This window comes from Thunnus albacares, chromosome 19, assembly GCF_914725855.1.
Source record: "Thunnus albacares chromosome 19, fThuAlb1.1, whole genome shotgun sequence".
Lineage (NCBI taxonomy): Eukaryota > Metazoa > Chordata > Actinopteri > Scombriformes > Scombridae > Thunnus > Thunnus albacares.
In genome coordinates, this window is record NC_058124.1 from 9,099,664 (window position 1) to 9,127,612 (window position 27,949).

The 27,949-nt window shown below is 39.7% G+C and overlaps 1 protein-coding gene across 6 annotated transcripts in view; it reads left to right on the forward strand.

The window, feature by feature from the left end:
• Nucleotides 1–27,949, forward strand: part of csmd2 (CUB and Sushi multiple domains 2) — a 271,384-nt gene that overhangs the window by 237,994 nt on the left and 5,441 nt on the right. For 3 of the 6 annotated variants that reach the window (XM_044335073.1, XM_044335072.1, XM_044335068.1), the window contains 15 exons: nucleotides 173–355; nucleotides 3,701–3,877; nucleotides 7,650–7,829; nucleotides 8,110–8,283; nucleotides 8,497–8,670; nucleotides 9,926–9,999; nucleotides 10,870–10,981; nucleotides 11,297–11,476; nucleotides 12,942–13,007; nucleotides 13,461–13,622; nucleotides 14,704–14,816; nucleotides 15,467–15,554; nucleotides 18,676–18,805; nucleotides 19,692–19,869; nucleotides 20,454–25,362. In XM_044335073.1, the coding sequence (XP_044191008.1) occupies nucleotides 173–355; nucleotides 3,701–3,877; nucleotides 7,650–7,829; nucleotides 8,110–8,283; nucleotides 8,497–8,670; nucleotides 9,926–9,999; nucleotides 10,870–10,981; nucleotides 11,297–11,476; nucleotides 12,942–13,007; nucleotides 13,461–13,622; nucleotides 14,704–14,816; nucleotides 15,467–15,554; nucleotides 18,676–18,805; nucleotides 19,692–19,851 (1,973 nt within the window). In that variant the 3' untranslated portion in view covers nucleotides 19,852–19,869; nucleotides 20,454–25,362. Of the gene's footprint in view, nucleotides 1–172; nucleotides 356–3,700; nucleotides 3,878–7,649; nucleotides 7,830–8,109; nucleotides 8,284–8,496; nucleotides 8,671–9,925; nucleotides 10,000–10,869; nucleotides 10,982–11,296; nucleotides 11,477–12,941; nucleotides 13,008–13,460; nucleotides 13,623–14,703; nucleotides 14,817–15,466; nucleotides 15,555–18,675; nucleotides 18,806–19,691; nucleotides 19,870–20,453; nucleotides 25,363–27,949 lie in introns of those variants that run through there. The other 3 variants (XM_044335070.1, XM_044335071.1, XM_044335069.1) reach the window with 3 other exon arrangements.

Sequence of the window (27,949 nt, forward strand, 5' to 3'; positions counted from 1 at the left end):
TATTTTCCTGTTGGATTGATTGGTTGGGAGGGGGTTCTGTGCCCCTGTTCTAATCACATCATTATTATTGTGTTTTAATATGAAAACATCACTCGTGTGGAGAGTACATTTCAATTGTAGTCTCATCTTGTTAAAAATATAAGCTATATTTACCTTTTTTTCACCTTTCCAGGAGAATCTGCTGGGCTGTGCGGAGACCCAGGTGTTCCTGTGCACGGTATCCGTCTGGGGGAAGAGTTTACAGTGGGCAGTGTTGTTCGCTTCAGCTGTGAGCCTGGCTACATGCTGAAAGGTTCACCAGAGAGAACCTGCCTGGCCAATGGGACCTGGCTTGGTACTCAACCTGAGTGTCATGGTAAGGAATACATACATGTATTTACAGTGTTTTTTCTTTCTTCTCTGGAAAACATGGACGAGTAGGGGCAGGTTCAGTTCTTTTTAAAAAGGGAAATGAAGGGTGTGCACCAATTAAACTGTAGGAGAACAGCACACAGCAAAGTTTTTGCCTAGAGTGCTAGAAAGGAGACTCCAGCCAATTATCAAACTTTGGTTTCAGGAGGAGAGATGTGTTTCTATCCCTCCACCCTCACAGAGATACTGGGGCAGTCATGGGAGGTCACCTGTCAATCCACATGTGTTTTGTATACTTGGACAAAATCAATTTGTCCTGTGGCAGTAGCTGCGGGAATGAGTGGTACTGAGATCATTCCTCCCGGCCATCTGGTCCTTGTATGGCCTAAAAGCTGTGTACACATACTTAAGTCTAGTAAGTTCACAGTGATTTTTAGAGACAGAATCTCAAGGTTACTGCCCAAAGTGAAGGAGTTTAAGAATGTTGGAGTGTTGTGAGGTGATGGTAAGATGAGATCAATAGGTGGATCGGGGTGATATCCACCAATTTTTGGTGAAGAGGTAGCTGAACACTGAGGTGCAGCTCTCAATTTTGCAGTCAACTTATGTTCCTGGTCTCACCCACAGTATGGCTTTGAACTTTTAGTAGTGACTATACGAATAAAACTCGTTAGTAACAGGGTGAGGAGATTGGATATCAAGAAGGAGCTTGGAGTTGAACAGCTGCTCCTTTGCGTCGAAAGCAGCCAGTTGAGATTGTTCAGGAATCTGATCAGGATGCCCTCCCCTAAGTATTCTGGACACGTCCAACTGGAGACCCCGGAGCAGACCCAGAAGACAATAGAGGGATTACATATCCCATCTGGCCTGGAAATGCCTTAGGATTCCTTATGAGGAGCTGGGGAAAATCATATGTGGGCTACTGCTTAAATTGCTACCATTGCAATATAAACCTTGACCAGTGTTGGAAAACAAATGAGAGTAAATGGGTGGACTTCTTAGGGGAAAAAAAGAGCAGTAATGAATGAACACAATATCTGACAGACCAGCTGGGGAGTTGAAGTTGAAAATGATGTTCACTGAACTGTAAACCCTAACCCTGCACTGTGGACATATAGAGGACATCTACCACACAGTAACTTGTATCCCTAAAGCAATCTTGAAACATTTTGTTTAATTACTCCTACTGCATTAGTTTCACGAACATTTTCATGCATAGATCTTTATCATAGTTTCAGGACTTCTAGAAACCCAAATAATATCCTCAATTGGAGTCAGCTGTGGCCTTGGTAAATGTTTTAAAATGTGGTTACTTTGCTAATAAGTATTTATATTTCATCATCCCTACATTTTGATGTAGCTAGCTGATCTCAGACAAATGTTTTCACTGAGCTTCACATTTTAAGCTCTTCTTCACTCGCAGATTGTGGCAAGTACCGTATGTTCCAATCACTGATTGTGTAATTAGCCGCTGCCTTAACAAATTGAATCAAAGACACATTGCAAAATATGCATGTGTTTGCAAAAATGGAAAACTGTGATTGAGCAAGAGAAATTGGGACTCATAATAGAGAATGTTTTATGTATCGACTAAACACCACAAGGTTTTTAATTTTTCTCCTTCTGCAAGATTGAATCCATTCTGTGGGCGCCACCTGAAAAAGCAAATTCTCTGAATGTGTACTATGTGTGCAAAGAGACGAGCAATCCATCTTGGTCTTGTGGCCCTACACTTTCCATTGTTATTGCTGAGAAAGGACAAAGACTTTACAAATGGTGAAAGAACTATTGTGCAATCCTTCGTTTTCTACTGTGGAACATCTTGTATTCAGCAGAAAAAGTAAAATAGAGAGAGGACATCAAGGATGATCTCAAGAGGTGATCTTGTGCAAACACTTAAGTTGGAGTTGTTTGAATTGAACCTGATGTACATCATTAGTAAATCAATTACTGTCAGTAGTGTGCATGGTTTATTTGTGTTAAACAGTAGCCCTTCACCTGTTGAAGACATTCAGCATCTGCTCTCATATTTGGTTTCATATCAACTTTACAATTATTAATAATGTGTTCTTTTTCATTGTGTCTAACCTGTTTTTTTTTTTGTTTGTTTTTCTTTTAAATTTATTTAACACTAAAGTGATAAAACCATCCATAAACTTGGTTCAATTTTACACCTTTGAGTTGGTAAGTTCTACCATCCTCAGTTATATAATATTTCTTTTTCCTAGCTTTTTTCTTCTTATCCATGATCACATGGCCCCCTTTCCTTCCCTCATCCTTGTATACATTGTGCCTATTTCCAGAAGCTTCATCCTGTCTCCCAGGCTGTTTTCTCTTGTGCTCTTAACACCCCCCCTCCACACACACACATACACACACACACACACACACACATACATTCATCCCCCTCTCTCCACACCGCCACCTCTCTCCCTTGCCTCACTCTGTCTCGTTCCTTTCTGGTGTGTGGTATGCCCACTAGCTGAGGTTGCCCACCTGTTCTCAGTTGGCACAGACTTCAAGGGCCAGGCCACATCTGGTCATTACGGGAGGGCAATGCCCACGGGGCTCTGAGGGCCCGGGGCAAGCTGGAGACTGTAATGAACAGAACCATCGCTGGCGGCCGGACAGACACCAAGGGATTTTCTGAGCAAAGGATATGCCCATCAAAGCAGAGTTACTTATGAAGTAGGAAGCATGGGAAGATGATGAGGGTGGTGGTAGGGTTGGACAGATGAAAAAAAGTGAGGGAAGGGAAAACAAACTGAGTGAAAATGCATACCACACAGGTGAAGGAGTATAAAGGAATTTATTAGAAAACCAACCGTCATTTGTGTACTTTTTAGAATAAGTCTTATTAAAATACATATCAGGAGTACTATAAACATGCTCTAAGTCATATAAGGAACGGATCTTCATGGTTCCCTGAAAATACTCTACAGAAGAACACTGACTGGAAGTTATACTGTATTTTACACAGCTTTATTTACTACTATATTGCTGGGTACAAAAATGTAATTTGAAGTTTTTGGCAATTCGGTTGGTGGACAGGTTAAATAGAGATAAGCTGATAGAAAAAAGGAGTGAAATGAGGAGAGAGTAAAGTTGAGGAGAATTTCTCATATATAATTAAGACTTCCGTCTCTGATCTTTCCAAAAAGGTTTCGATAATGCAAAGTCTTCAATGGTACTGCGCCAAGTGTCTTCAAACCTGTACTTTCTTCCTCTATTTTACACCACACACACATAATACATGTACACTTTCCCCTCTGGTCACTTAGGAATTAGTCTGTAAATGAACAGTATCTAATCCTTTCTGCTTCTGTCTCTTTTTCTCTCTTGTTCTCAGTGATTTCCTGTGGAAACCCGGGAACTCCGAGGAATTCCCAGATCCTGATCCACGATGGCCTAACGTTTTCCAGATCCATTACTTATGCTTGCAGGGAGGGTTACTACTCTACTGGCCTGCTCACCCGACACTGTACTGTAAACGGGACCTGGACCGGCAACATGCCCGAGTGCTCCGGTAATTAACAGCTCTTACAGAGAAAGAGCCTCAGTGAATCTATATGTAGTGCTTATCTTTTGATTCATATTTAAATGGAAATTCATGCTCAGTTGAGGATGATTTCCCTTTTATTGGCTTTTACACAGCTCTGAGTTGTCTACCTGCTGGCCTCTCATCTTTATATGTACTGCAACAGTAGTTCACACTTTGCAGTTTGGTGAACAGTTCTGACACCAGCAGAATACATATCCATGCCTTTCTAGATAATGGTAATGCAGGTTAAATAGGAAATAATCCGGAAGAATTGCAGGAGAACATGGAAGTCATATTAACCACCTGTAATAGCAGATTTTTGTATGAAATTTTTGTATGGCACAGGTCTGACTGACAGTGCTTTATCATCATGTCTCACAAAATGCACACAGTTGCCATACAAAGCCAGGAGACCCTAGAAAATAGAGGTCACCAGTTTCTTCTGAATGGAAAGGATAAAACCTAAGAAGCACCATTATGGATTTCAGAACTCAGTAATCCATAGGAGTGAAAGGGTACATGTGAACGCACTTTGATAGTACACCCTCACTGACTCAAGGGGCTGTGAATACAAGCACTCTTAGTTGAATGATTTCTACTTTATTGAGGAAAAAAAAAAAACACTCACATGTTATTTAGTAGTGTACAGCAGTGTACTATTCACCAGAAGGCTTTGGGAGTAACGGAATTATGCGTTATGTAATTAGGATACAGATAAAGGTAACTATTCCGTTAAAGTTACAGAAAAAAGGACGTATCAGATTACCGATACATTTAGTAAAAATGGAGATTATTAGCAGGATTACAATTTTATGATACATTTTAAAATAAAAAACAATACTACCATGCACTGTAAAAGTCCAAAACGTAAGCAAAACAAGAACAAGAGGGCAAAATAACTCACTTGATCCATGATGGTGTGAGAAGAGGATGATACCACAAGACGTGCGCAGGTTCCGCACAGCAGACGCACGTACACACACTTCACACACAGTGAACTTACGTACGGAGAGTAAGCAGGGACTGTCATTACGCACTATGGCAGTTCCAAAGACTCGTAGAAATATGTTAAAAGAGAGCTTGAGTATATAACAGCTTGTAGCGCGAGTAACAGCTCTCCACCGAGATCACTGTGTGTGCGTAATGTATCCAGAGCTGTGTGTCATTGATCGCCGAGCACGTTCACTACTGAATGAGTTATAGAAAACTCAGACATATCACGTAGATAGAACTGAATAAAAGGACATGATGAAACCCATGATGCTGTTGCACATATGTCTGCCGCTGCCATTCTTCTGAGAAGAGCTGTGGAGGAGGACAAAGCTCTCATAGAGTGAGCACAATACCCCCAGGTCTCCCCCCACTGCGACATACGGTGTACCTGTGTGATAGCTTCACACAGCCAGTGGGCCAAGCGCTGTTTCATCAGAGTCTTTCCCTGAGAACGTTCTCTGTAATGCACATTATGTGTTGTGCACTTTGATTGTAGGTCTATAGGCTATTTTCTGAATTTGCTTAAAGAAAAGTCATTTTTCTTTAAAAATACACTGAGCAGAGGACACATGTCTGATGCTAAAAATCTTGGTTTTCCCATTTTCTTTTCTAAGGTTGAATTGTTCTGTTGTCTTACAGAATACACTTCAGTAAAAGTCATCTTATAGATAGTTCTTTTCTCTTGTCTTTATCGCATACTTGGTATTGAGGTAATCCAAACGTAACAGAAAGCAATCAAGTTATGTTACTTTAATATTTTGATACTTGGATTACGTTACTGACTACATTTTTTTAACAGGTAATTAGTAGGGATGCACGATATTACTGTTATTTCCGATAACAGCTCTAAAATGAAATATCGGCATCGGCCATTTCTGCCGATTACGAGAGGCCAATTTGTTGCCTTCTCCTCCTCCGCCTGACTGTTCTTCCCTGCACGGACTGTTTCACCCTGACGGTCCTGGTGCTTCCTCCACAGGCTCCACCTCACTCAAGCTGCCCGTCAGACCCGCTGCTTCTTCCCACTTTAACTTGAATAACAAACTGGGGCTCGGCGCTCTGACTCCACATGCAGAACCGGGGCTAACGTTAGCTGGGAGGCTAGAAGAGGCTAGCTGGCTGTGCTTCCCTGCTGCGGCTAATGCTCTGCTAGCTTCTCAGCTAACGTTAGCCTCGGCTTTCCATGTGGGTTCAACCAGAGCACCGAGCCCCGGTTTGTTATTCAGGTTAAAGTGGGAAGACGGGCAGCTTGAGTGAAGTGGAGCCTGCGGAGGAGGCACCGGGACTGTCAGGATGAAATGAAACAGTCCGTTGAGGAGCTGCTAAATTCGGCTGCACAGATAGGAAACACCTCGGCTGACAGGATGTACCACTCTGTTTTTTTTGGGGGGGGGATCTTTTTGATTTATAACGGCAGTTGGCAACCAGCATATTAGGTGCATTACTGCCACTTTCTGCTCCGGAGTGTGGACCAGAGATTAAATCCTACACATTAATCCTGTTTGTCTAATGAACTCAAAGTCAACTCTGCTGCTCCACCCACTTGGCAGGTTCATTAAAGTTTTAAGGCTGAGTTCCTGAACTCCAGTCTTCTTAAATTCTTCCTTCATATATTGTCTTTCTTGGCAAAAAATCCAATATCGTGCATCCCTAGTTATTGGTAATTGTATCAGAATACATTTTTAAAGTAACCCTCCCAACTGTGTTCATGAGCAATAATCTAAGAATATTATTATAAAACAGGAGACGTTATCTCACTGTGTCTCCACCCTGTAAGTATTGTTATAGGGTTAATAGTCCTAGATAGACATTGTGGCTCCACACATCACACTCTTACCAGCCCAATGGACATATATGTGCTTGCTCAGTCAAGAGGAGACATTACACCTCCAAGAGGCCCAGTTTCCTTACCCCACTGGGAATTTCGCTGGCACGTTAGTCATATGCAGTTAATAATGCCTTTTTGTCCCAAGGCAACTTAATACAAGTTGTCCTTCTGTACCCTGGATTTTCCATCTCAGACATTTACAGCAGGGCTGTGCTATGATGCTGCTGAGTCACACAGTGGAATTCTCACTGTTGTTACTCAATCATACTGTTTTCCCTGCAGGATGTAAAAGAATAATTTAGGAGAAATGTGGTTCATTTTTAAGCTTTAGGGAGGTACTGTAGTGAAATACCCTTTGCAAAATGTAGTCTCTGCATCCTAAAAGCTCTAAACCAGACAAAGTACAAGGACAGTTCTTTCACATAAGTCTTAAGTCACTTTGTGGGTGACTGTGATTGAAGAGTTTGTCAGTTGCAGAGTAAGTAATATTTTTATGCATATATGCGGTAGAAATATATTGTCCAATAGCAGATGTCCATGAATGAATGCTAATTACCTGTGAAGATGCATAAACTATGTTGCTTTTTCAATTGTCAAGTTTTGTTTGTGAGGTGGACTGCTTGGGTCGAGTGCACATAACAGTTCATTAACTCTGAGGACCCATCTTTAGTGCAATTTTAAATTTGTTTGTTTACTTGCTTGTATTTCATCCTAAGTGTGTGATATTGATTTCCTGCTTTATTGAGTACAATGAAACGCAAAGCAAATTAAATCATCAAATAATATGGTTTAGACATAATATCCTTTTGAATTGTTTCTGTTTTCATTAGCCAAACACACTATCTCATCACCTCAGTCCTTGTGTTCCACTAGGTCTGTGATCATTGTTCAATTATATTACCCCTTTCATTTGTTCTTACTTTTTTATCCATGCAGTAATCAATTGTGGTGACCCTGGAGTGCCAGCCAATGGGGTCAGGTTGGGGAGTGATTTCACCTACAACCACACCGTCAGTTTCCAGTGTTCTCCTGGTTTCACCATGGATGCTGACCGGGCCTCCACTCTCATCTGCACCAAGGATCGCACTTGGAATGGCACCAAACCTCTCTGTAAAGGTATAGTTATGCAGGATGACATGAATTACAATATGGTAATGAGATGAATATAGAAGATGACTTAAGCTACAGAAAAGGAGCAAGAAGTGATCATGAAAGGAGCAAATTTTGGGTGGGTTACATAATTCTTCCACCTTGGCCTCTTGACATTACTTCAGAACTATATTTTCTTCATCATTTTAAATTATACTGATGGTTACTTAGACTGAAAAGCACCACATAATTTAACCTAATTTGCAAAATACATAAAATCCTGCAATTTCTCTGTGTCTCCTTGTAGCGATTGTCTGTGGTCCACCACCCACCATCCCTAATGGACAGGTTGTTGGTACAGACTTTACCTGGGGCTCCAGCATCAGCTACTCATGCAACCAAGGTTACCAGCTGTCCTTGCCCACTGTGTTAACATGCCAGGGCAGCGGCAACTGGAGTGGCGAGAAACCTCAGTGCTTCCGTAAGTGGCACCATGCTGTAATTTTATTACATGTCATTGATGTCTGTCCAACCTTTCTGTTATCCAAGTATGTTAAGTATAAACACAGTATGTCCCTTGTGGGATATTTCACCCCCCTTTGAAAATATCCTATTAAAACCCAACATGGTTAGTGGGTCACCTCACATTCTCCTGTTTCTCACATTCTCCATCATTCTGTTTTTGTCTTTGCAGCTGTGTTCTGTGGTGACCCAGGGATGCCGGCCCAGGGGAAGAGGGAGGACAGAGGCTTTACCTACCTTTCTTCCGTCTCCTTCTCCTGCTACACTCCCCTCGTCCTGGTGGGCTCTACCAGGAGATACTGCCAATATGATGGCACCTGGAGTGGCACGCAACCTTCTTGTATAGGTAAGTTAGTTCCTCTATTTATGATATGTTCTAACTTGGAGTATGTATAGTATTTGGTATGATCAAAGTAATGACTTGAAAGAGTGTTGTGATTGCTTGCACCAGTATGTACTCCATGTCATTACTTTCAGGTAACATTTTAACGGTACAGTATTAGAGTGGGATAAGCTTCCAATTAGCTGATTTTTGCATCGCGCTCCCTCATGCTTACTCTTTTGGTCTTGATTGACTTTTGCAACAAGGAAAGAATAACAAGCATTTGACCTAACAAACAAGCTATATTGATTCTGTTTTTCAATTATGATAATTAATTAAAACAACCCAATGTTTATTTCTCCTATTTCAGAATGACCATATATTCAGCCAAATATTTCATCTACACTGGCACAGTGCAGACATACAGTAGTGTGGAGATACTTAAGGTCTAGTAATGCAAGACTGCATGAGTATCAAACTTTATTCTTTTGTTTTGGCCCTGTGCCAGCAGAACATATTGGTCCCCACTGCAATAAACCTCCCTTAAGCAATAAACATACTTAAACAAGGAAGAGTAATACCATTTCACTTACAAGGCACACATGTGTATGCTGCAGTAAGAAGCACTCAAGGAAATCTGAACATGTGGTCAGATAGAAATTCCAGATCAAATGAAATGCAATGTTTCAGCCCTTAGGTTTGTTTTGGTATTTGGAGTGCTGTAAAATATTCACACATGCAAACCTTTTACACAATAACAGTTAGTTTAAACATGAATTCATTATAGCCAAAAGTCACAAGTAATTCCACTACCTATGCATTATTTATCAGCCACTTTGTTTAACGATTGTTGAAAAGCTATAGTGCATGCCATGTGTGAATTAATTGATTAACAGGGTGTGTACTAATAAGGCCTGCGAGTTTGTCATTGTGTTGTAAGCTGCTTTGAGAAGGGATTGAGAATGTGCTCAGATCACTAATAAATACTTTGAAGGATTTCTCTGTGTGAGTGTGCGGGCGGATGTTCACTCACACGTGTGCATTGTAGGTGTGTTCATGTGTATGCGTGCCTGGTTGTCTGCATACAGTAATTTATGGCCTTCACTCCCACAGTCAGTTTTTCATGCCAGGCCTGTGAAAATGCAATTTCCCATACAATGACTCTAAGGGATATATCTATTTGTTGTGGATGACATGTATATATTGAATGGAATCTGCTTTAACATGCAAATAGTTATCATAGAATTGTTGTGTGTGTGTGTGTGTCTGTGTGTTTCAGATCCTACTCACACTACCTGTGGAGACCCAGGCATTCCTCTCTTTGGAAATCAGAACAACAGTCAAGGCTATCAGGTGTGAATATGTGGTCAAACAGGAAATTGAACAGAACAATCAATTAGAAACCTTTCTATGTGCCATTCTTTATGCGGACCACTTCAGAGAAAAAATATTAAAGCCCGAAAGAGTGTTTCTGCTAATGTATTTTCTTCCATTATTACTGCAACTTACATTTTGTCACAGTGTGGACGGCAATGATAAATCAATACTGATGTTATGAGAAAGTACACCTCTCAGCTCCAGACCCTTCTTTCTAGTTATACTATAACTATGTTAATAATGTTTTTTTTCTGGGCTCATTTGTTATATTCTATAGAGAATTACAGGGGGCAGGGTAGGTTAATTGTGTGTATTGTTATTCTATCCACATAACAAAAGACATAACTCAAAATAATTTAATATTGAAAAGGACACATTTTATGATAATACATTTGAGTAGCATTATTACTCTCCTCAGCCCTATTATTTCAAATTCATGTTTATAAATACTAATATGTTAACAATATATGAAGAAATATATTTACTATTCATTTTCATCCCCACACAATATAAAACCAATGTTGAAAATTCAACAAAATTATATCCTTTCATCTTCCATAACGATCCAATGAACCATGTCAGAATTCTTATTAATTCTTTCATTTTATAGGCACATATAATGAGCTATCCTTACTTTGAAATGACAGCAAAGTTTATCCTCACCAGGTAGAGGTATTCCAACTACCAATAAAAGTACTTACAGCTCCAAGAGCGTAAAAAGAGGATGTGTAAGAACAATATGTAAGAACAAACCCCAGAATGATCATTAAACTGACACTTTTATGTGCAATCTCTGCTTTGTGTTCTATACAATATCCTCACATCCTCATGTGTGTCTACTTTCAGATCAGCAGCACTGTGTTCTTCAGCTGTAGAAAGGGCTACTTGCTGCAGGGCTCCATTTCTCGCACTTGTCTGCCCAACCTCACTTGGAGTGGTTTTCAACCTGAGTGCATAGGTAAGTACACAGTCTGTTTTTCTTGTAAAAACATATGTATAGTTGAGTGGTGAACATAACCTTGAGCAAGAGTTGTAATTTCCCCAAATTTGACACCTACATATTACATACGCTATTTCTTGACCCCACATCTCCACCTTGGCTCTCTCCTTTTCACTTTTTCTCTTCCACAATATGTTTTCTTTCTTATCTGTGGCTTTTCTGATCCCTCTCCCCGCTCATCCTCTCATCCTTACCTCTTTCTCTAAAGCTCCACTCTCCTCTTCTTTGGTCTCTTTAATCCCTCTCTTTCTCTCTCTCCCTCTCTTTCTCCAGCTCACCACTGCAGCCAGCCGGAGTTGCCAGCCCAGTCTGATGTGAGAGCTATTGAACTGCCATCCCTTGGCTACACGCTGATCTATACATGTCAGCCCGGTTTCTACTTGGCTGGTGGATCAGAGCACAGGACCTGCAGGTCCGACGGGAGCTGGACTGGGAAACCACCTTACTGTGCAGGTATAAATATGGTTGCATTACTTTCATTAGGAAACATGGAGAAATATATAAATATGCAAAGACCATGCAACCTTTTTGCTTTTGCTGTGGCTAAATTTATTGCTTAATTACTTACGACTTAAGTGAATGCCAACATATTGATGGCCTTGGAAAACAACCTAAACACATGCATACAGGCACCAAACCTCATAACAACTACAAACGTGTGCACGTAGCCACCCACTTTCTCACGGAGGCACACAGATATACCAAACACTTAAATATTTTACCTCATAGTTATAATGCACAGTTTCCATCAGCACTTTTTATGGAAACCACTGGGGGCCGTACTGGCGTGAGATTCAGTGGTGACTCAGAGGTTGGGAAATTGGGGATTCACCTAATGTGGATGAATAGCTCTGTTAACACTTGCTTATTCTCAGACACATGCCAGGGCAAGATGGCCCATCCATCACACAGTTACACCGCATGGAATTACACACACACACACACACGTACACACACCTAAGCTTTGAAATTAACAAGGGTGCAAAACCTGATTAGGCCAATGCATCCCATTGATTAGGTTAGAAGACGTACCTCTTATAAATGGTGAGGCAGTGTTAACAAGGTCTAGCAGACAAATAGACTGCCATTAAGACACCCCCAAGCATTGGCCTAAATACATATAGGAAAAAAATGGAGTCATCGACCACAATTATCTACGGTAGACAAATTCTAATGGCTTAAAGAGAAAGACATACAAGAGGGGGATATCCATGTGATGGATCCTGTGCCAAGCTGTTGCTGAAATATAGAGGTTGATGGATATTTTTAAGGCCCCGCCATTAAGAGTGAAGGCAAGAAAAAGAACCGGCCTTAGCACATACAGGATATTAACAGCGCCTGTGGGCACAGTGATGGAAGGACGGCTCAAAAGACTGGCAGCTAATAAAGCACAAGGCTGTAGGAATATGTGTGTGTATGTGTGTTTGTCTGTGTCTGTATACATTTATCCAAGATGATATTTGTGCTCATAAACTACCATCAGTATACCTGTCTTTGTTTGTAGTTGCGTGTAAAGCCCTCTTTGCTCTGTTTGTCTGTGTGGGTGTATGTTTACTACTGTGGTGTAGTTCCTGCAGCCCCATGTGAGTAGTAAGGCATTATTAAAGTGCTTCCCTTGAAGCTGCAAAACTGTGTCTCTGACTTAGCCGTAGCCCGGCAGGGACACCCAGGCCGCTCTTTGACGCATGAGTCAAGTCCCGTCGCAGACAGCCCTCACTCTGGACAACACAGGGGTTATTAGTCATGGAGGAAGTCAGGAAGTGCTGATGATGACATCCTCCTTTTGCAATTACCTTAAAGTTATGTTAAGAAGAATAGATCTTTTATTTTTACTTCTTGAGGCATACACTTCACACGTTCACAAGATGAACTTAATAAATTATTTTTTCAGTTACAACTGTGTTGTTATGCTCCCCAGCTGATAATCGCCCGAGTGTTAGGAACCCAGTGGGGACAGTGCAGGAACCACCATCCAAATTACCAGGTAAGACAGGTCCTTCTTGTGTTTTTAAGATAAAATGTTGTTTCTATTCACTTTCCTTCTCTCTCAGTGGTTCTCAGTAAGCCATCAGCAGGGTGCCCTGAAGTAGATTTGACTTTAGTTAAATCAATAGAGTCAAAGATCACCATACTTTAATTCATTACTATTTCTCTCACTTACAATGTGTGTCAGAATAAGTTCTCTCTTGTATTTAACTTTCACCACAGTTATCCACAGTGCTTATCTGATCTCACTGACTCGTTCCTCATCTCAGCTTAAAGGTGGAAACCCAGCACATGATTTGACTTTCCTGGCACAGAAAGTTATACAATTGCAGGTCTTAAAATTAAAGAGTTTCACAAAACCTTCACAAAAAAAGAAAAAAAATAATAATTTCTTTGCCACTTCTATCTCTATCCTTTTCCTCCTGTGATGCCCCTGATCCCTCTCTCTCAGTTCCTGGTGGTGTATTTGCTAAGAACTCTCTCTGGAGGGGTTCCTATGAGTACCTGGGGAAGAAGCAGCCGGCTATGCTCAGCATCACTGCCTTTGAGCCCTTTAGCAACCGGGTCAACGGGACACTCATCGACCACAGTGGAGTGGAACTCAAACTCGCTGGTTGGTACACCAAAAACAGAAGTCACAGTCCAAACCTTTAAAAAAAAAGCTCACTTATACACAACATGCATGGCTTTGAAATTTTATTTGAACTCATTCTCATATTACAGACCCCTCATCCTTGGTTTTTATCTAAACAGACAATTGTCAGATAACTTGAAGTGAAGACAGGGAGCAAAAACTCAACGTGGTCGCTGTATGGAGTACATCATTACTGCTGGAACTGAACAGCACACATTTTATTTTTTTCCCCTGTGGCATAATCACTGCGCAGCTGTGATCATTAAGACGCAAATTTGCATCAGCAAAGGCTTGGACAGTTCACTCCTCTGTACCTGGGTGCTATCAATCTTCATCCCAGTGTAGTAATTATTTTCCACTGCTACAAACTGTCAGACTTTCCTCAGAAATAACTGTTGCTGAGTCATCCTTTGGAAGATTGTTGTTTTTGCATGAAAAAAAAACACACTGCATCAATGTAAAATGTAACATTAAGTACAAATCTGGACACAAAATTTTCACTTAACTAATTATTATGAATTATTATGATGTATTTAAATGTGTCTACATGTTTATACCTGTAGTTTGGTTCCCTTGTGTGGACCTAAGCAGAAAATGATGCATTGTTTTGTTTAAATTTTAGCCAGTGTAGGGTTCACGTCCTTTATCACAAGTTAGAATTCACATAGATTGATATCTCATTTATTAAAAACGTTCAGTGACTTGTCAGTGACTGAGTCATCAATACTACATGGACTCACAAAAGAAAATGAAAGGTTTATTCTATTGATGCACAGTCAAAAATCATGTTGCACACATGTGCTCAAAGCATTTATTTGTCTTCTTCGATGGTCTCAGTAGCATTGCTACTGAAATTATAGTTGGATTTGATCCTCAGTCAAGACTGTAGCTTGACTTCCTGTCATGGCTAATAAAACAGGGTCGCTAGAGAGAGAAGAGTCAACATAACATGATGGGAGAAGCAGATGCCATGATCAGGAGATGCATCATATTTAGCTTCTGAATTCCTAGTATATAGGTGTAAACTGTAAACCTTTTTTTTTTCTTTTTTTTTTTGTAGGTACATATAAAAGGGAGGAAGCCCAGCTGCTGCTACAGGTCCACCAGATCAGAGGCCCTGTGGAGATCTTTGTCAACAAGTTCAAAATAGACAACTGGGCTTTAGACGGACATGTAAGTGCAAGCCCAGGGTCAGGTTCAATACAACACTTCTCTTTTTAACTGCAAATATGGTACATCACACTCTCACCCACAAACACACACACACACACACACACACGCACACACACATGTTGTGAAATATGCACAAGCACACATACACACTAACCTTGTCACTCTGGGGAGATGGAGGGCCAACAGAGAGTTTTCTCTTTAATTAAAATGTCAGTTAAATCATTGCCTGGTAATCAGGACTCGACAGACCCCCTCCACTCCTCTCTCCCATATTATCCCCCAACCTCAGGCACCTCTAATACACACACACACTCCACATATAATTAAAAAAAAAACAGGTCCCAGTATATGTGTGTGCTGCTTTATGTAGTTTTATGTGCATGTTTCACAAAGTGCAAAACACATGTATTTACATATGAGTATTCCTTTGCGTGTAACATGTGTGCAGCGTAGCTTAGACTGTTTATGTTTGTGCTCTTGAGCAGAAAAACATCATATTAAATGTCAACTATAAGAGCCCCTCTCAGCTCCTTTGACATGATATTTCATTTTCTGCGTGCACCCACTGCTGACACTTTGATGATATGTTCCTTTGTAAAGTGTGGATGTGACACATAAAGTGTCTGTCTTCCATTCCTCTCTCTCCCTAGGTGTCCTACATCTCTTCATCCAACTCCTTTGTGTACCAGGGATTTGTTAGAGGAAAAGGCTTTGGACAATTTGGTCTCCAGAGACTGGGTGAGTGAGCTGTCCACTTGGTTATAAAAAAACCACTGTGACCGAGCAGTCTCCGGGCGGAACTGTATGCCTGTGTGTTTTCTCCTGTCTGGATTTCTGTCACCAAAATCTTTCTCTTAAGATATGTGTAGTACCCTCAAGCTAAGCTTCAAGTGCTTTCACAGTATGTAATTTGCTGTGTTGAATTAGTCATTTATTTACTTTTACAAATGCAAAAACACTCCCGGAGAATGTGGCTGTGAATCCAGCAGAAAGAGACAAACACAGATCAAAAAACACGGTTAATAGTCAGAGGATGGCATCCGTATACACACTCATACTTGTTCCGTAATTGTTCCTTAGGGAGTTTGTGGGTAGTGTGTGGACGCCTGTGGAGTCTTTGCCATATCATGTAACCCCCACATCTCACAGTTGTGATACAGTAAATATCACACATTCTTTGCTGCGTGTCTTTCTTTGGTTTCTTCAGCATCTTCAGCTACGCTGTCATAGATACAGAGCATTTTTTTTCAACTGTCTGCAGCTATCATTATTCTGCTTCAAGTTTGTGACCTAGAAATCCCACCCACGTGATCCTCCTCGCTGTGATTTTCGCTACAGTTCATATACAACAAATCCTTATATCCTGACTCCATGGGTCTGGATGGCTGCTGCAGTCAAGCAGTAATGTGTTTGTCAGAGAGGTTTATTCCCCCCAGTTTCCCCCATGGTTTCATGCACCTGCAAGTACAAATACTCACATGTCTGAAATGAAGAAATCACCTGTGGTAGATAAAAAAGAATGTGTTCATGCATATTTTATGTTGTGCATTTTTATGCTGAGCAAATATATATATAAAAAAAGACTTTTGGGAAAGACTTAAGGATTGCAAAAGGTCGGGATGTCTTCTGTGTCTTCACAACATTACTTTGCTGCTACCACCCACAGTTACAATCCAGTTAAAAAGCACATGCTATGTGTAAACAGTGAAAACTAATTAATCTATTTAAAACATTATCTGCTAATCAGCAATACTGTGATGTACAGAGAGATTTCAAGAATTTTAAGTTTTAATATGAAACCCCAAAAGTTTGACTTAATCTCACTCCTGAGTGGACACTCACGATTATAGAACATTCTGATTTACATTAAATTAAATATGTACTCATATGAAAAGCCTAGATGGAGTGGATTCCATATTGGCTGCGAGACAGACTGGACAGCAGTGTAGGTATAAAAACAGATCAGATATGAGCAGGAATTTTGAATTAAACACGCAATATGTAATTTCTGCGACTAGGGGTCTCTCAGTCAAAACAATAACAAAAGACGGACTGTGACAGTGTGAAGTAGCGTGGGATCATGGGAGTTGTTGTCTTCATTGTTTAACTACCAGCTTCTTAGGATTACTTTAGTGTTCATCACTCAGAATGATTTTACCGGGAGCCTAATTGTCCGTAGAGGTCTCCTTCTCTCCAAAACAAACAGATCCAGTGATTAAAACAGGTAAAAACACTGGATAAAGCAGTTTCACGTTAACACAGACATACAGACATTCAGACATTCAGTAGGTTTTTACTGCGAGCCGAATTATCCACAGAGGACTCCTCCTCTCCAAAACAAACATACACAGGGAATAAAACAGTTAAAACAGTGAGTAAAGCAGTTCCACTGTGTTTCTCCGATGCGGTTCGGTGGAAAGAGGACGTCCGGAAGGGGCTGTTTTGGCCGAGCTGCTGCTAACGCTTGCTCAGCTTGTTTCTCTGATAACTTAAGATCCAGACATCCAGTGACTAAAATCCTTCATCTGGTTAAAAGACGCAGTTAAAAATGACCAAGATCTAAAAAGTTTATCATAAAAATGTGACTTAAAACTGAATAATTTCAATTCAATTTATGACAATTTCTGGCAGGCAACCACAACATTGTTTTATTATGTTGTATGCGTATACTCTTTGATAGATACCATTGTGACGGACAACCACAATGCTGCCAATGTATTATCTTGTGGGCGTGGTAGAGACGCTATTGACAGGCGACCAAATGAAACGTCATCGTTACCTTGATTAAAATGACTGATTTCTCTGGGTTTGAAAATTGTTGGAAACATTCGGGATAATGTACACAACTCAACAAAATATAGGTCTAATTGTTTTTAGAGATTGTAATGCAGAATAGTTGCATAGTATAGCTTTAAGCATGAAGGTATGTTATGTGTTATTAACATAGATTAAGTATGTGTATGCACTGTGAAAGTTGTGGACACAGTAAAAGTGGATGTGAAAATTCTCAGTAATGAGAAAGGAGCCTGAACAGCAGGTGTAGAACCTTCTCCCCCCACCAGCCACCACCCCACCCAGCCACAACACACTGATTGAGCAAACAGCTCCTTATTAATACAGAGGACTGGGGCTGGTGCCAGGGCATTCGTGTGTATGTGTTGGAGTGTGTACGAGCAAACGGATGTGTGAGACTGCGGGGGTGGGGTTGGACGTCTTGGAAGTAATCCTACCCAATTTGTCGACGTTTCCCTGTTTTGTTTTAACTCAGTGGTGGTGTAAGTGCAGAGTGTGTTTGTGCATCTGTTTGTGTGCTCACGCTCATTCAGCAGGGGGTTGATTGGCAAACACCGCAGCACCCGCTAATTGAATTCCTTCTTGTTTGTCACTCGTTCTTTATTGGAGCTTTTTTGGCATTCTGTGGCAAACAGGTGGGCTGTCATTCCTCTGCTGTTGCTGCTGCAGACACACACCTCCATGAATTAGAGAATGAATCTGAAATGACTTAATAGCTGTCGGCCTTTGATGTCAGTAATTAAGAGTCATTGTTAGGATAATGGAATTTGACGTTCGGGGGATAAGGGGAGGGGGATTAAAATAAAGCATAGAAATAAACTTTAAAAAGTCACTTGTCTGCTCAGTCTATTATGCGTGAATGAAGTATTCCTGGCAGCCCTTCCTTTCCTTTTTATTTCAGTGTTTTTCAGTTTGTTTGCCTTAAACGTTTGTCACAAGTTTGTGGCAGAAGATGGGGAGGATAGTTTCTTTTAACTGTGTTTATGTGACTAGATTGTAATGTCTGGATTCATATTGTACTGAAGTCATATTAAAGTAAAGCCTCACTGTTCTCTCTTTCTTGCAGAGAGCTTAGATCCCGGCAGAGACAACCCAGGCTACTTTCCCCCTAATAGCAGTTCAGTGGCGGCAGCCATCCTAGTGCCTTTTATAGCCATGATCATTGCAGGCTTTGCTCTGTACCTCTACAAACATAGGTAAGATTTATATATTTGATATATTTTACATGTTTGCATCATCTGCAAGCAACATTATGGCATTATTTTAGTCCTGATATTTACAAAAATCTCCATTTGAAGCACTCAAGTCAAGGATTAATCTACTTCTATTAATTCGCCTCAGATATGAATCTTACTTTTGCTTGATTTCTCTTGGAATATAAATGTGCATACATTCTACAAAATGCATTAACTTGATATGGATTTCTTCAATCCGTCAAGGCATATGTTGACCTCAATACGAGAAAATCATCATATGTAATATAGAGAAGACTTGTCTGCCTCTCTAGCGAGGGAGCTGCCTCAATTTGCATGTGTGATGCTCACAGTGCTGATGTGACAGTTAAAAAAAGACTTTGTGCCAGTACAAATCAGTATGACCAAATCCATAGAAGTGTTGAAACCATCAATTAAATTAGTCGATTGAAAGAAAATTAATCAGCAAAATATTGATCGCCAATAAATTGTTCAAGCATTTATCGAGCAAAAAGCCAAACATTTTCTGGTTCCAGTAAACCTCTCACATGTAATTATATGCTGATGTTTTTCTGTTTTGTATCATTTGAAATTTAGTATTTTTGAGTGTGATATTGTTCGACCGACAAAGGAAGAAATTTAAAGATGATACCTTAAGAATGGCAGTTTTTTGTTGTTGTTTTTTTTTTTACAATTTTTGGATATTTTGTAGACTTAGCAATTTATTGATTAATCAAAAAAAAATGGACACATTAATCAATAGTGAAAATAATTATTCATTGCAGCCCTAATCCATATTATGACACATATCTCTGCTTTATGCTGGATAAACTGGATTGTCCATCCCCAATGTGAACTGAACTGTTTACGTTGACTTGTTTCATTTCAGAAGAAGACCCAAAGTCCCCTTCAATGGTTACGTGGGCCATGAGAACACTAATGGACGAGCTACGTTCGAGAACCCAATGTATGACCGCAACATTCAACCCACCGACATCATGGCCAACGAGACAGAGTTCACAGTCAGCACAGTGTGCACAGCTGTATAGCAACTGCTTCCTCCAGAGGTAACAACCACCAGGCCATCTGGCTACATGACACATGATACTTTAGGCATCCTCGGATTCCACATTTTTATTAAAGTTGAGAAACAAGAAGTTATCACATTGTTGCTAGCTAATCACACATCCAAGGCATCAAAACTGCCGAAGCAACAAGACAGATTTTCAGAATCCAGTTTAAAACTAAACCTTTTATACCATCCCTCAGGAATTTTCCAAGAACAATATGTCATGCTTCTGCGTTTCCTTTGATCTGTATCTCTCATATTAATGACTCTCATTTAATTTGTTTATACTTTTTTTTTTTTTCTTTTTCAATTTTAACCCTGTTTAAAATATTACATTAATTCTTGTGTCTTCTCTCTTCTCTGTGATCCCCCTTCATCTTTATCATTTCCATTCTTTTGGTTATTTCTTACCTTTTCTTCTTTGTTTATCTCCTTTTAACTATATTTTTACCTGCTCATTTTTGCTCTCGGGATTCGGTATTTTCTTCCGATTCCTCTTTTCCTTGCCCTTCTCTCACCATGTTTTGTCCTTTCTCCTACACACCCGTCCCTTTTTACATCCATGCATCATCCTTGATTCAGTTAGGGGAGGAGAAGTGCACCACATCTTCGCCTGCCTGCCAACAGAGGACATCTATAGATCCTTGAGCAGAGGGCAAGACAAAGATTATTTTATTTGCTGAAATACATTCAAGAAATATCTCCAGTGGCAAAAGCTCTTACCTGCAGGAGACAAGAAAAAAAAAAAAAAAAAAGAAACCATGTGAAGACAATGACTGTAACCAATGCCAACAACAAAAATGCTTTTTGTGACTTTACATGGTTTCTTTATCATTTTCCACATTTTGAGGAAAAGCTTCCACCTGAAACTGCAGCCGGCAGGAGTAACACTGGAAGCAAAGCTGTGATGACTTTTCTCACCGCCCTCCGCCTAAACCCAAAGGGAATTTTATGGTCAACTTTAAGTCAAAATATTGACCTGTAGCTAACAGAGATCTCTGTGCAAGTGAACTGTATGGTGGACAGCGCCGCGTTGGCCTGTGTGAGTCAGAGAGAGAGAGACAGTCTGGGCTGTTTCGATTCATTCTTCTCTCTGGTTTCCATTTGCTTTTTTTTTTTCTTCCTTTTTTTTTTATAACGCTGCTTGCTTTTTGTCATGAGTAATTGGGAACCCTGTTATTCTCCAAACGTCTACTCCTGAGGACACAAGTCTCTGGCTGAAGATGAATTAAAAATTCAGTGAGTTTTGAAGGCTATGTTGGAGACACATATCCTGTCACTATTTTTTAAGTTTGACTCATCTTTTTTTTTTTTTTTTTTCTTTTTGGAAGCAGGGATGAAGTTCTGCTTGCTGAGGCAGCTGTGTCCAGAGCAGGGGTTAAAGCGTAGCGAGGGCTGCTGAAATAAAGCACTTAGTGAGGTTGAGTGTATATGTGAGTGGGAGAGAGAGAGAGTGTGTGCATGTGTGTGTATAATTCTGCACACATTTGTGGTAGCAGCATCTGCAATGACTCCAAATATCTCCTGTCTGTTTTAGCCCCCCAAAGATTCAACCAGGATCATTTGTTTAAATCCCTCCATATTGTTTCATTTTATGTCTGATGTCTCGATGCTCTGGACACCAATAAATTAAATTCATGTCTACCTACAGTAGAACAAGTACTGTGAAAACTAAACCAGGAGGCAGTATAAGTTTTTAGTTCCAACTTTCATCTTTTCTTCGTTTATAGTGATTCATGTGCAATCACTTCACATTTTTGTGTCTGGAAGATACTGAGAAGAAAGTGTGGATAGACAAATCCACCTCTCTTAACAGATACACTTATATCAAAATGTATAACAGGAGTAAATAATCTCATTTGCTTCACACAAGCATTTGGTCACGACTTTCCTGCTACTTTCACTCTGAGGCACTTGAGGAGAAAAAAAGACGTTGGCCGGGTCCATAAATGGATGGTAACATTGATGTTTCCATGGATATACAATCACCTTGGGACCACATCTCTCTCTTTTTCCTTCTATTTCTAAAAATCTGAACAAAGCCGCAGCACCAGGTTACAGAGCGACAAGTAGCACATTCTCTTTGGAAAGACTGCAAGTCTGATGTCAAATTTCTCCACTTTCCACATTCTTTTTAACCCTGGATTTACCTTCACGTTTCAACGGCTTGAAGGTGGTATACTGTATTTTTCGCTGATATCAAGATGCATAGGAGCTCCCTAAACCTGGCCTTAGGAAAACAAGATCAAAGTGTGGTCATGTTCTAACACCCTTGAAATGTTCAACTGAAAGCGCTTGAGTCTGAAGAATGGATAAGTCAATGATTCATTCCCACTGAATTACATTCAGGTCTTTCCTTCAAGTTTACTTCTGACAGCTCCATCCCTTTGAAAAAGAGTAGTGTTGCTTTGTTTTGTCCTCGCTCATCATGAAAATGTAGAAAATGCAGAAAGCTTCCTCAGAGCTGTGACAGCAAGGGAGTCGCTGGTATAGTGATTACTCCCATGCATTAAATTGGAAATGATAAGTATGGTAAAAAGTGTTTATGCGTCAAATGCTACAACTCCTCAAACGTGTGGCAGCTGAGGAGTGATGTACAGAAAATATTGTTTTCAAAGTGCGACACAGGAGGGAACCGCCATCAAATTGACACTCAGACGTAACAGCAGGACTCTACCTTATCTGGTGAATGACATGCCTATGAGAAGAGAAGATTCAAAACATCCATGCTTTTGTGACCCTTTTCATGTGTGTGTAAAAATGTGTCGGAGCAGAGGAGCCGAAGAACCTACTGTATTTCAAACACCCTGCTCCCAGCTATTTACTACTTACTATGCCCATACCTGTGTAACCTGTGGATGCTGAGTGGGGTGAATAGTGCTCCAATTTCACCGCAGCAAATTGAGCCATTACGCGCAATTTGCTTTAATTTAGTCTTGCTTCATTGTCGAACCCATATCAAATTGTGAATCCATCATAACATTATCACCAATTATGTAATGTTTGACTCCAAAAAAACAGTCAAAAACATCCTCACTCCTTTGATTCAATATGTATGCATCCTTTTTCTTTTTAGTGTTAATATTGCTGGAAATTTGAAGGAAAATTTGACTTGCCTGGATTTGTTTTGGTACATTAGTGCATATATACATATATATATATATATATATATATATATATATAATATTCAGATGGGTGTGGCTTTCACAGTCAAAATCAACCTCCATGCCAACAGGTTTTTCTAATAAGGTCTTTACAATCAACTATGGTACATAATTTCCTTCAGAAATCCAGGCCTTTGAAACCAATCACTGTATTGTTCCTTCAGTCAGTTTCGCTGTGGGTTGGTAATTGCTTTTACAATTTTATTACTTTTAAAGCTCTCACTTATCTCGACAGTACAGATAGAATATTGCCCCTTGCCTGCTCTTGTCGTAAATTCATGGAACAGGAAACAATTGAATTACCCTGGAGATTTCATGGGGAGAGGAGCAGTTACACTCGCATTATCTTGAAGGCATTGGTAGTCAGTTCTCATAGTTTTATGCGGCTGTTGCATTGTGCATTTCATTTATTTTCATTCTGAAATTGCTCCAAATATTTCAGCAGAGTGGATAGCTTCATTACTTTCCAGTTAGTTTCTGTTAAGGCCCCTTTTGGTCTTTTCTCGTCCATTCACTCCTCCCATGGCAGCATTTAACACACATTACACAAAACTTTATTAAGCTGCATTGAGTGTAAAAAAAAAACAAATGTGATTAGCTGGTGCAATTGGATATGATGCCCCCACTCCCTAGATGGAACTGATTCTATTTGAATAGATTTAGACTGTAGATTTGGACAAACATAATACATGAGCATAAGCTCACACTATGATTGTTTTTACCAACAAGGGCTCAGTCTTAGGGAATTCAGCAGTGGTTTTAAAGGGCCAGGCTCATATTTTCTCCATGTTTTTGTACCTCCTCCAGTCTCCAATAAGCACTTTACGTTCATTATAGTGCCTTGGTACAACCCCACGATACTAATATGATGAACCTCAGCTCAAGTGGCTGTAATTTTGTGTTCAGGAATTCTGAACACCATAATTTATTTACTAAGATTAGTGGATTTTAATATTATTATGTCAGATATCTGAAATTAGAGCTCTTTTTTCTTGTTTGTCCAGTCCTTGTTATCATAGTTTGTTAGGATGTTGCTGCAACCATCAGTTTGTTTTTTTTTTGCTTTCAAATGAGCAATGTGCTCATTAGTACTGTATTTTGATGTGCAAAGATTAACATCTTGCAATTAATGTGCTTGCCTGTGTGACTGTTTTTATTATGCATGTTTTTAAAAGTTTAAAAACTTCCCTTTTCAACCAAAGAAAATAATCCAAATTCAACCAAATTAGAACTAGGCAAAATTACAAAATTAAGATTAACTGTTCAATCACTTCTTGGTGTTGCTTCATTTAGTTTCACCAGTAAGAATTTTTTTCTTAATGTGGACATTCTCAAGTTCTCAATCTCATTTCATGCTGGTTATTTTGCAGGAATGGGAGTTTCCACCTAATGGGCGCTACATCTATAGAAATATTTTCTTTTTAACCCATCTGGGTTAGTCCAGAAAGTTCTCAAAGTGCAGCACAGTTATATGAAAACGAAGATCAGTGGGTTTTGGATGGAGCCGTGTTATAAGAGTTAGAAGAGTCTTTCTTGATAGCAGCTGGCTACTTCCTGGTTCTCTTTGCATATTTTAAGACAGAAACTCTGTTCATCCAAGGTTCATTTTCGTTATCAGCCAGACGCAGCTCTGAGTTCTCTCCTCCTCACCATCTCTTCTATAATGAAACAGACCACAGCTATGGTCTTTGAGTTCCCATCAAGTTCACTGAATTCTCTCACAGTCAGGGACTAGACCAAAAGCTTTCCTATTTCCTTCTGCAGCTAGAGCTCTCACTTTTTCAGTACTGGCCACATTGTACAGCTGTTGAAAAACCAAGCAATCCATCAGTCATGCTGTGTGACATATTCTGCATCCACTACTATATATATTTGTAATCTTCCATCTTTCACCGTCACCACATATAGACGGCTGCGATAAAGCCACACTTACTGCTGTGTTTTTCAGGCCCATTTCATGCAATTTGCCTTCACTATTCAGCCCATTTCAGTGCGTCTAATGGTCTCAAACATGGGGGAAAGGGAGAGGAGATGTATTTTGAAAAGCTTTTATTCTACAAATGGAGATACGAAAGGACTGGTGGTTCCACAAGTTGTCATCAGATCACTGGAGTTATTGCTGAAAAACTACTGATTGTATTTCATTGTGCATCAGAATTTATCTATACTGTGTTCAATATCTGTAATCCCACAACTGCTCCTCTGTTTGTGTGCAGTTATAGTAAAAAAAAAAAATATCTGTGTTGCCAGTATCCTTGGAATAAAAAGAGAATGTCCAATTTATCTAGAGTATAATATAGCAAAATATTTACAGAGAGCTGCTTTACCAGAGATTACAAGATTACCAGAGACATTCCTGTATGTTCATCATGGCAACAAAGTAATTACAAGGTCCCGTGTTTTTCCTTCTTTTTTTTTTTTCTTTTACATTATTTCATGGCATTCCAGAAGATCTCACAACTAGGCTCTAAATGAGACTTAAAACTCATGACAACCCATAGCACCTGAGCGAGATCAACATGGCCCTTGAACGCCTCAACAAGACAACAAAACAGTAAAAGGCAAAGATTCAATGTCAATGTCTTGCTGTACACCAAAAGGGTTACCTGTAAAGAGATGGACAAACGTGGACTCAAGCAGACTGTGTAACTACAGAGAGCAAACTGGGAAAGTGTCTCTAAGAAAAGAGAATATGTTAACGAATAAAAAACTTTTTTTTGTACAGAGATATATTTTTATGAAAATACATTTGTAATATAAAAAGAAAAAATGGATTGACATATATGTAAATGTTTTTCTTTTTCATTATTGTAGTACAAATGCTAGTGGGGAGTATATGAAAAATCTATATATATAAATAAATATATATATAAATATATACAAAGAAAAATAGAAACAAGGCTTTTTGTATATGTAAAAAAGATTGTACATAAAAGTTTACATACATACTGTACATATGTAAGACCCACCATGGCTTGTCTGCAATATATAAAATGTATTTTATCCGTCTGTATATGATGCTTTGCATTGTGTCTAAGCTTATTCTACTTTCTTGAACTTGAAACTTATTTTGAAGGTTTTGGAATAAAATATAAAACCTACTTTCCATCGGGGTATTCATTGAATGCATGCCTTTATTGCTTCAAGCTCACAATCCATTAGCTAATCGTGCTTGATTAGCCTCTGATGGTAATAAGCCAGTGTTCCTGGTGCGGTATCTCAAATCTGGGCCAAGATGTCTGCTTCCACCCATTAATTTGAAGTTTAACATTTCTTCATACTGTACAGTATACAAGCATACCTTTTTTGGCTGGACTGGTCATGGACCAGCCCCATAACCATGGTTGTCTGTGAGTGAGTGAGTGATGAAGTTTCATCATTGGCTGGCCGGCCGAATGTTGGAGTTTTCCCTTTGGTCGTGCTCTTTCAAAATGGATCGGCACAGGATGATGGAAGCAGAGGACAGCAGCATGCCAGCATTCCTTCTCTGATGCTTTCAGCTCCAATGTTAAATGCAGCAAAGTTGGCTAAACTCCTGTTTAAACAGACGCATACCAGCATCTCTGCCGTCTCTTCTTCTACCGTCCAGTGTGATCAACTCTCCGGCTGGCAGCAGCTGGCAGAAGAGATGCTCCGTGGTGCATTTAGATTTTATAATTGAACTAATACCAGGATGCAAGCTTTTTATTTCTCTGTTTTCACATCACAAATGATGAACAACAGCATTAAAACACAAGTCTTGCAGGTAAAACATGCCACTCATGTAGCTGTTATATCCGTTTAGTGTGGGATGGCTGCTCTGCAGGTGTGCTTGATTTGACTGTAACTGCAGTAACTGGGTGGAGATAAGCCTCCGGGATGAAATACTGTCAAAACTTTCATTTACATTTTCCAGCCATAATCATTGACCGGGAAAGAAGTAGAAAAAAGGTGCATAGAGGCATGAGGGAGGGCACACAGTTAAAGCACCCCAAATAACCATCACTGCCAAAACACTCAATGCAGAGTGAAACAGATGAAAGCACAGGGGGAGTTGACAGATCATTAGTGGTTAGAATTTAAATAGGTTCTCTTTCAAATCAAACATCCCAAATATAAGTGGAAAGTATTGTTCTTGTAACTGCATTACAACTCTTTTTATAATTTTTACTCAAATGTAGTTTAGTCATGTGATATGTTACTTCAGTACATTTTATCAGCAAATCTTACTGGGACCACTACAGAAAATTGCAGATGAATATTTAATATCCACTTCATATTATAGACGTTACCACTGACTATCCCTGTAACACATCGGCCACAATTTCACACATTGACCATACACTGTTCAGCCATATACTAGGTTTTGACCTAGTCTTGTTGTGAGTATACTTTTCAAATGCGTTTGAATTCTGACATTCTCTCTTAATGGAGACTGTTAACCTGCACACCTACAGTACGCTGACATCCCACCACCTCTCTTGGATTTAATCTTGAATGTAAAAGGTGAATGTACATTCCGTATGTTGACAGGAATAACCAGATTAAACAAATATTTAAAGTAAAGATTTAATTGTTTCCATCAACACAATTTCAGGATTAGTTTGCATCAGCTAGACCATTCATAAATCTGCTCTACTACATTACTAAGTTTGCGTATAAAGTCCTTCAAGTTCTTACTAATTACTAGATAGCTTTAAAAATGGTGATTTATAATATCAGGTTGCTCTATTAACAGGATAAGGACTAGTGTGTTGGATTTATTGGCATCTAGCAGTGTGATTGCAGACTGCAACCAACTGAATACCCCTCCCCTCACCCTCCCCCCGTGTAGGACAACCTACAATGGCTGCAAAACTCGCAAAAAAAAAACGCAAAAGGCCTTCTCTAGAGCCAGTGTTTGGCTTGTTCGTTCTTGGCTACTGTAGAAATATG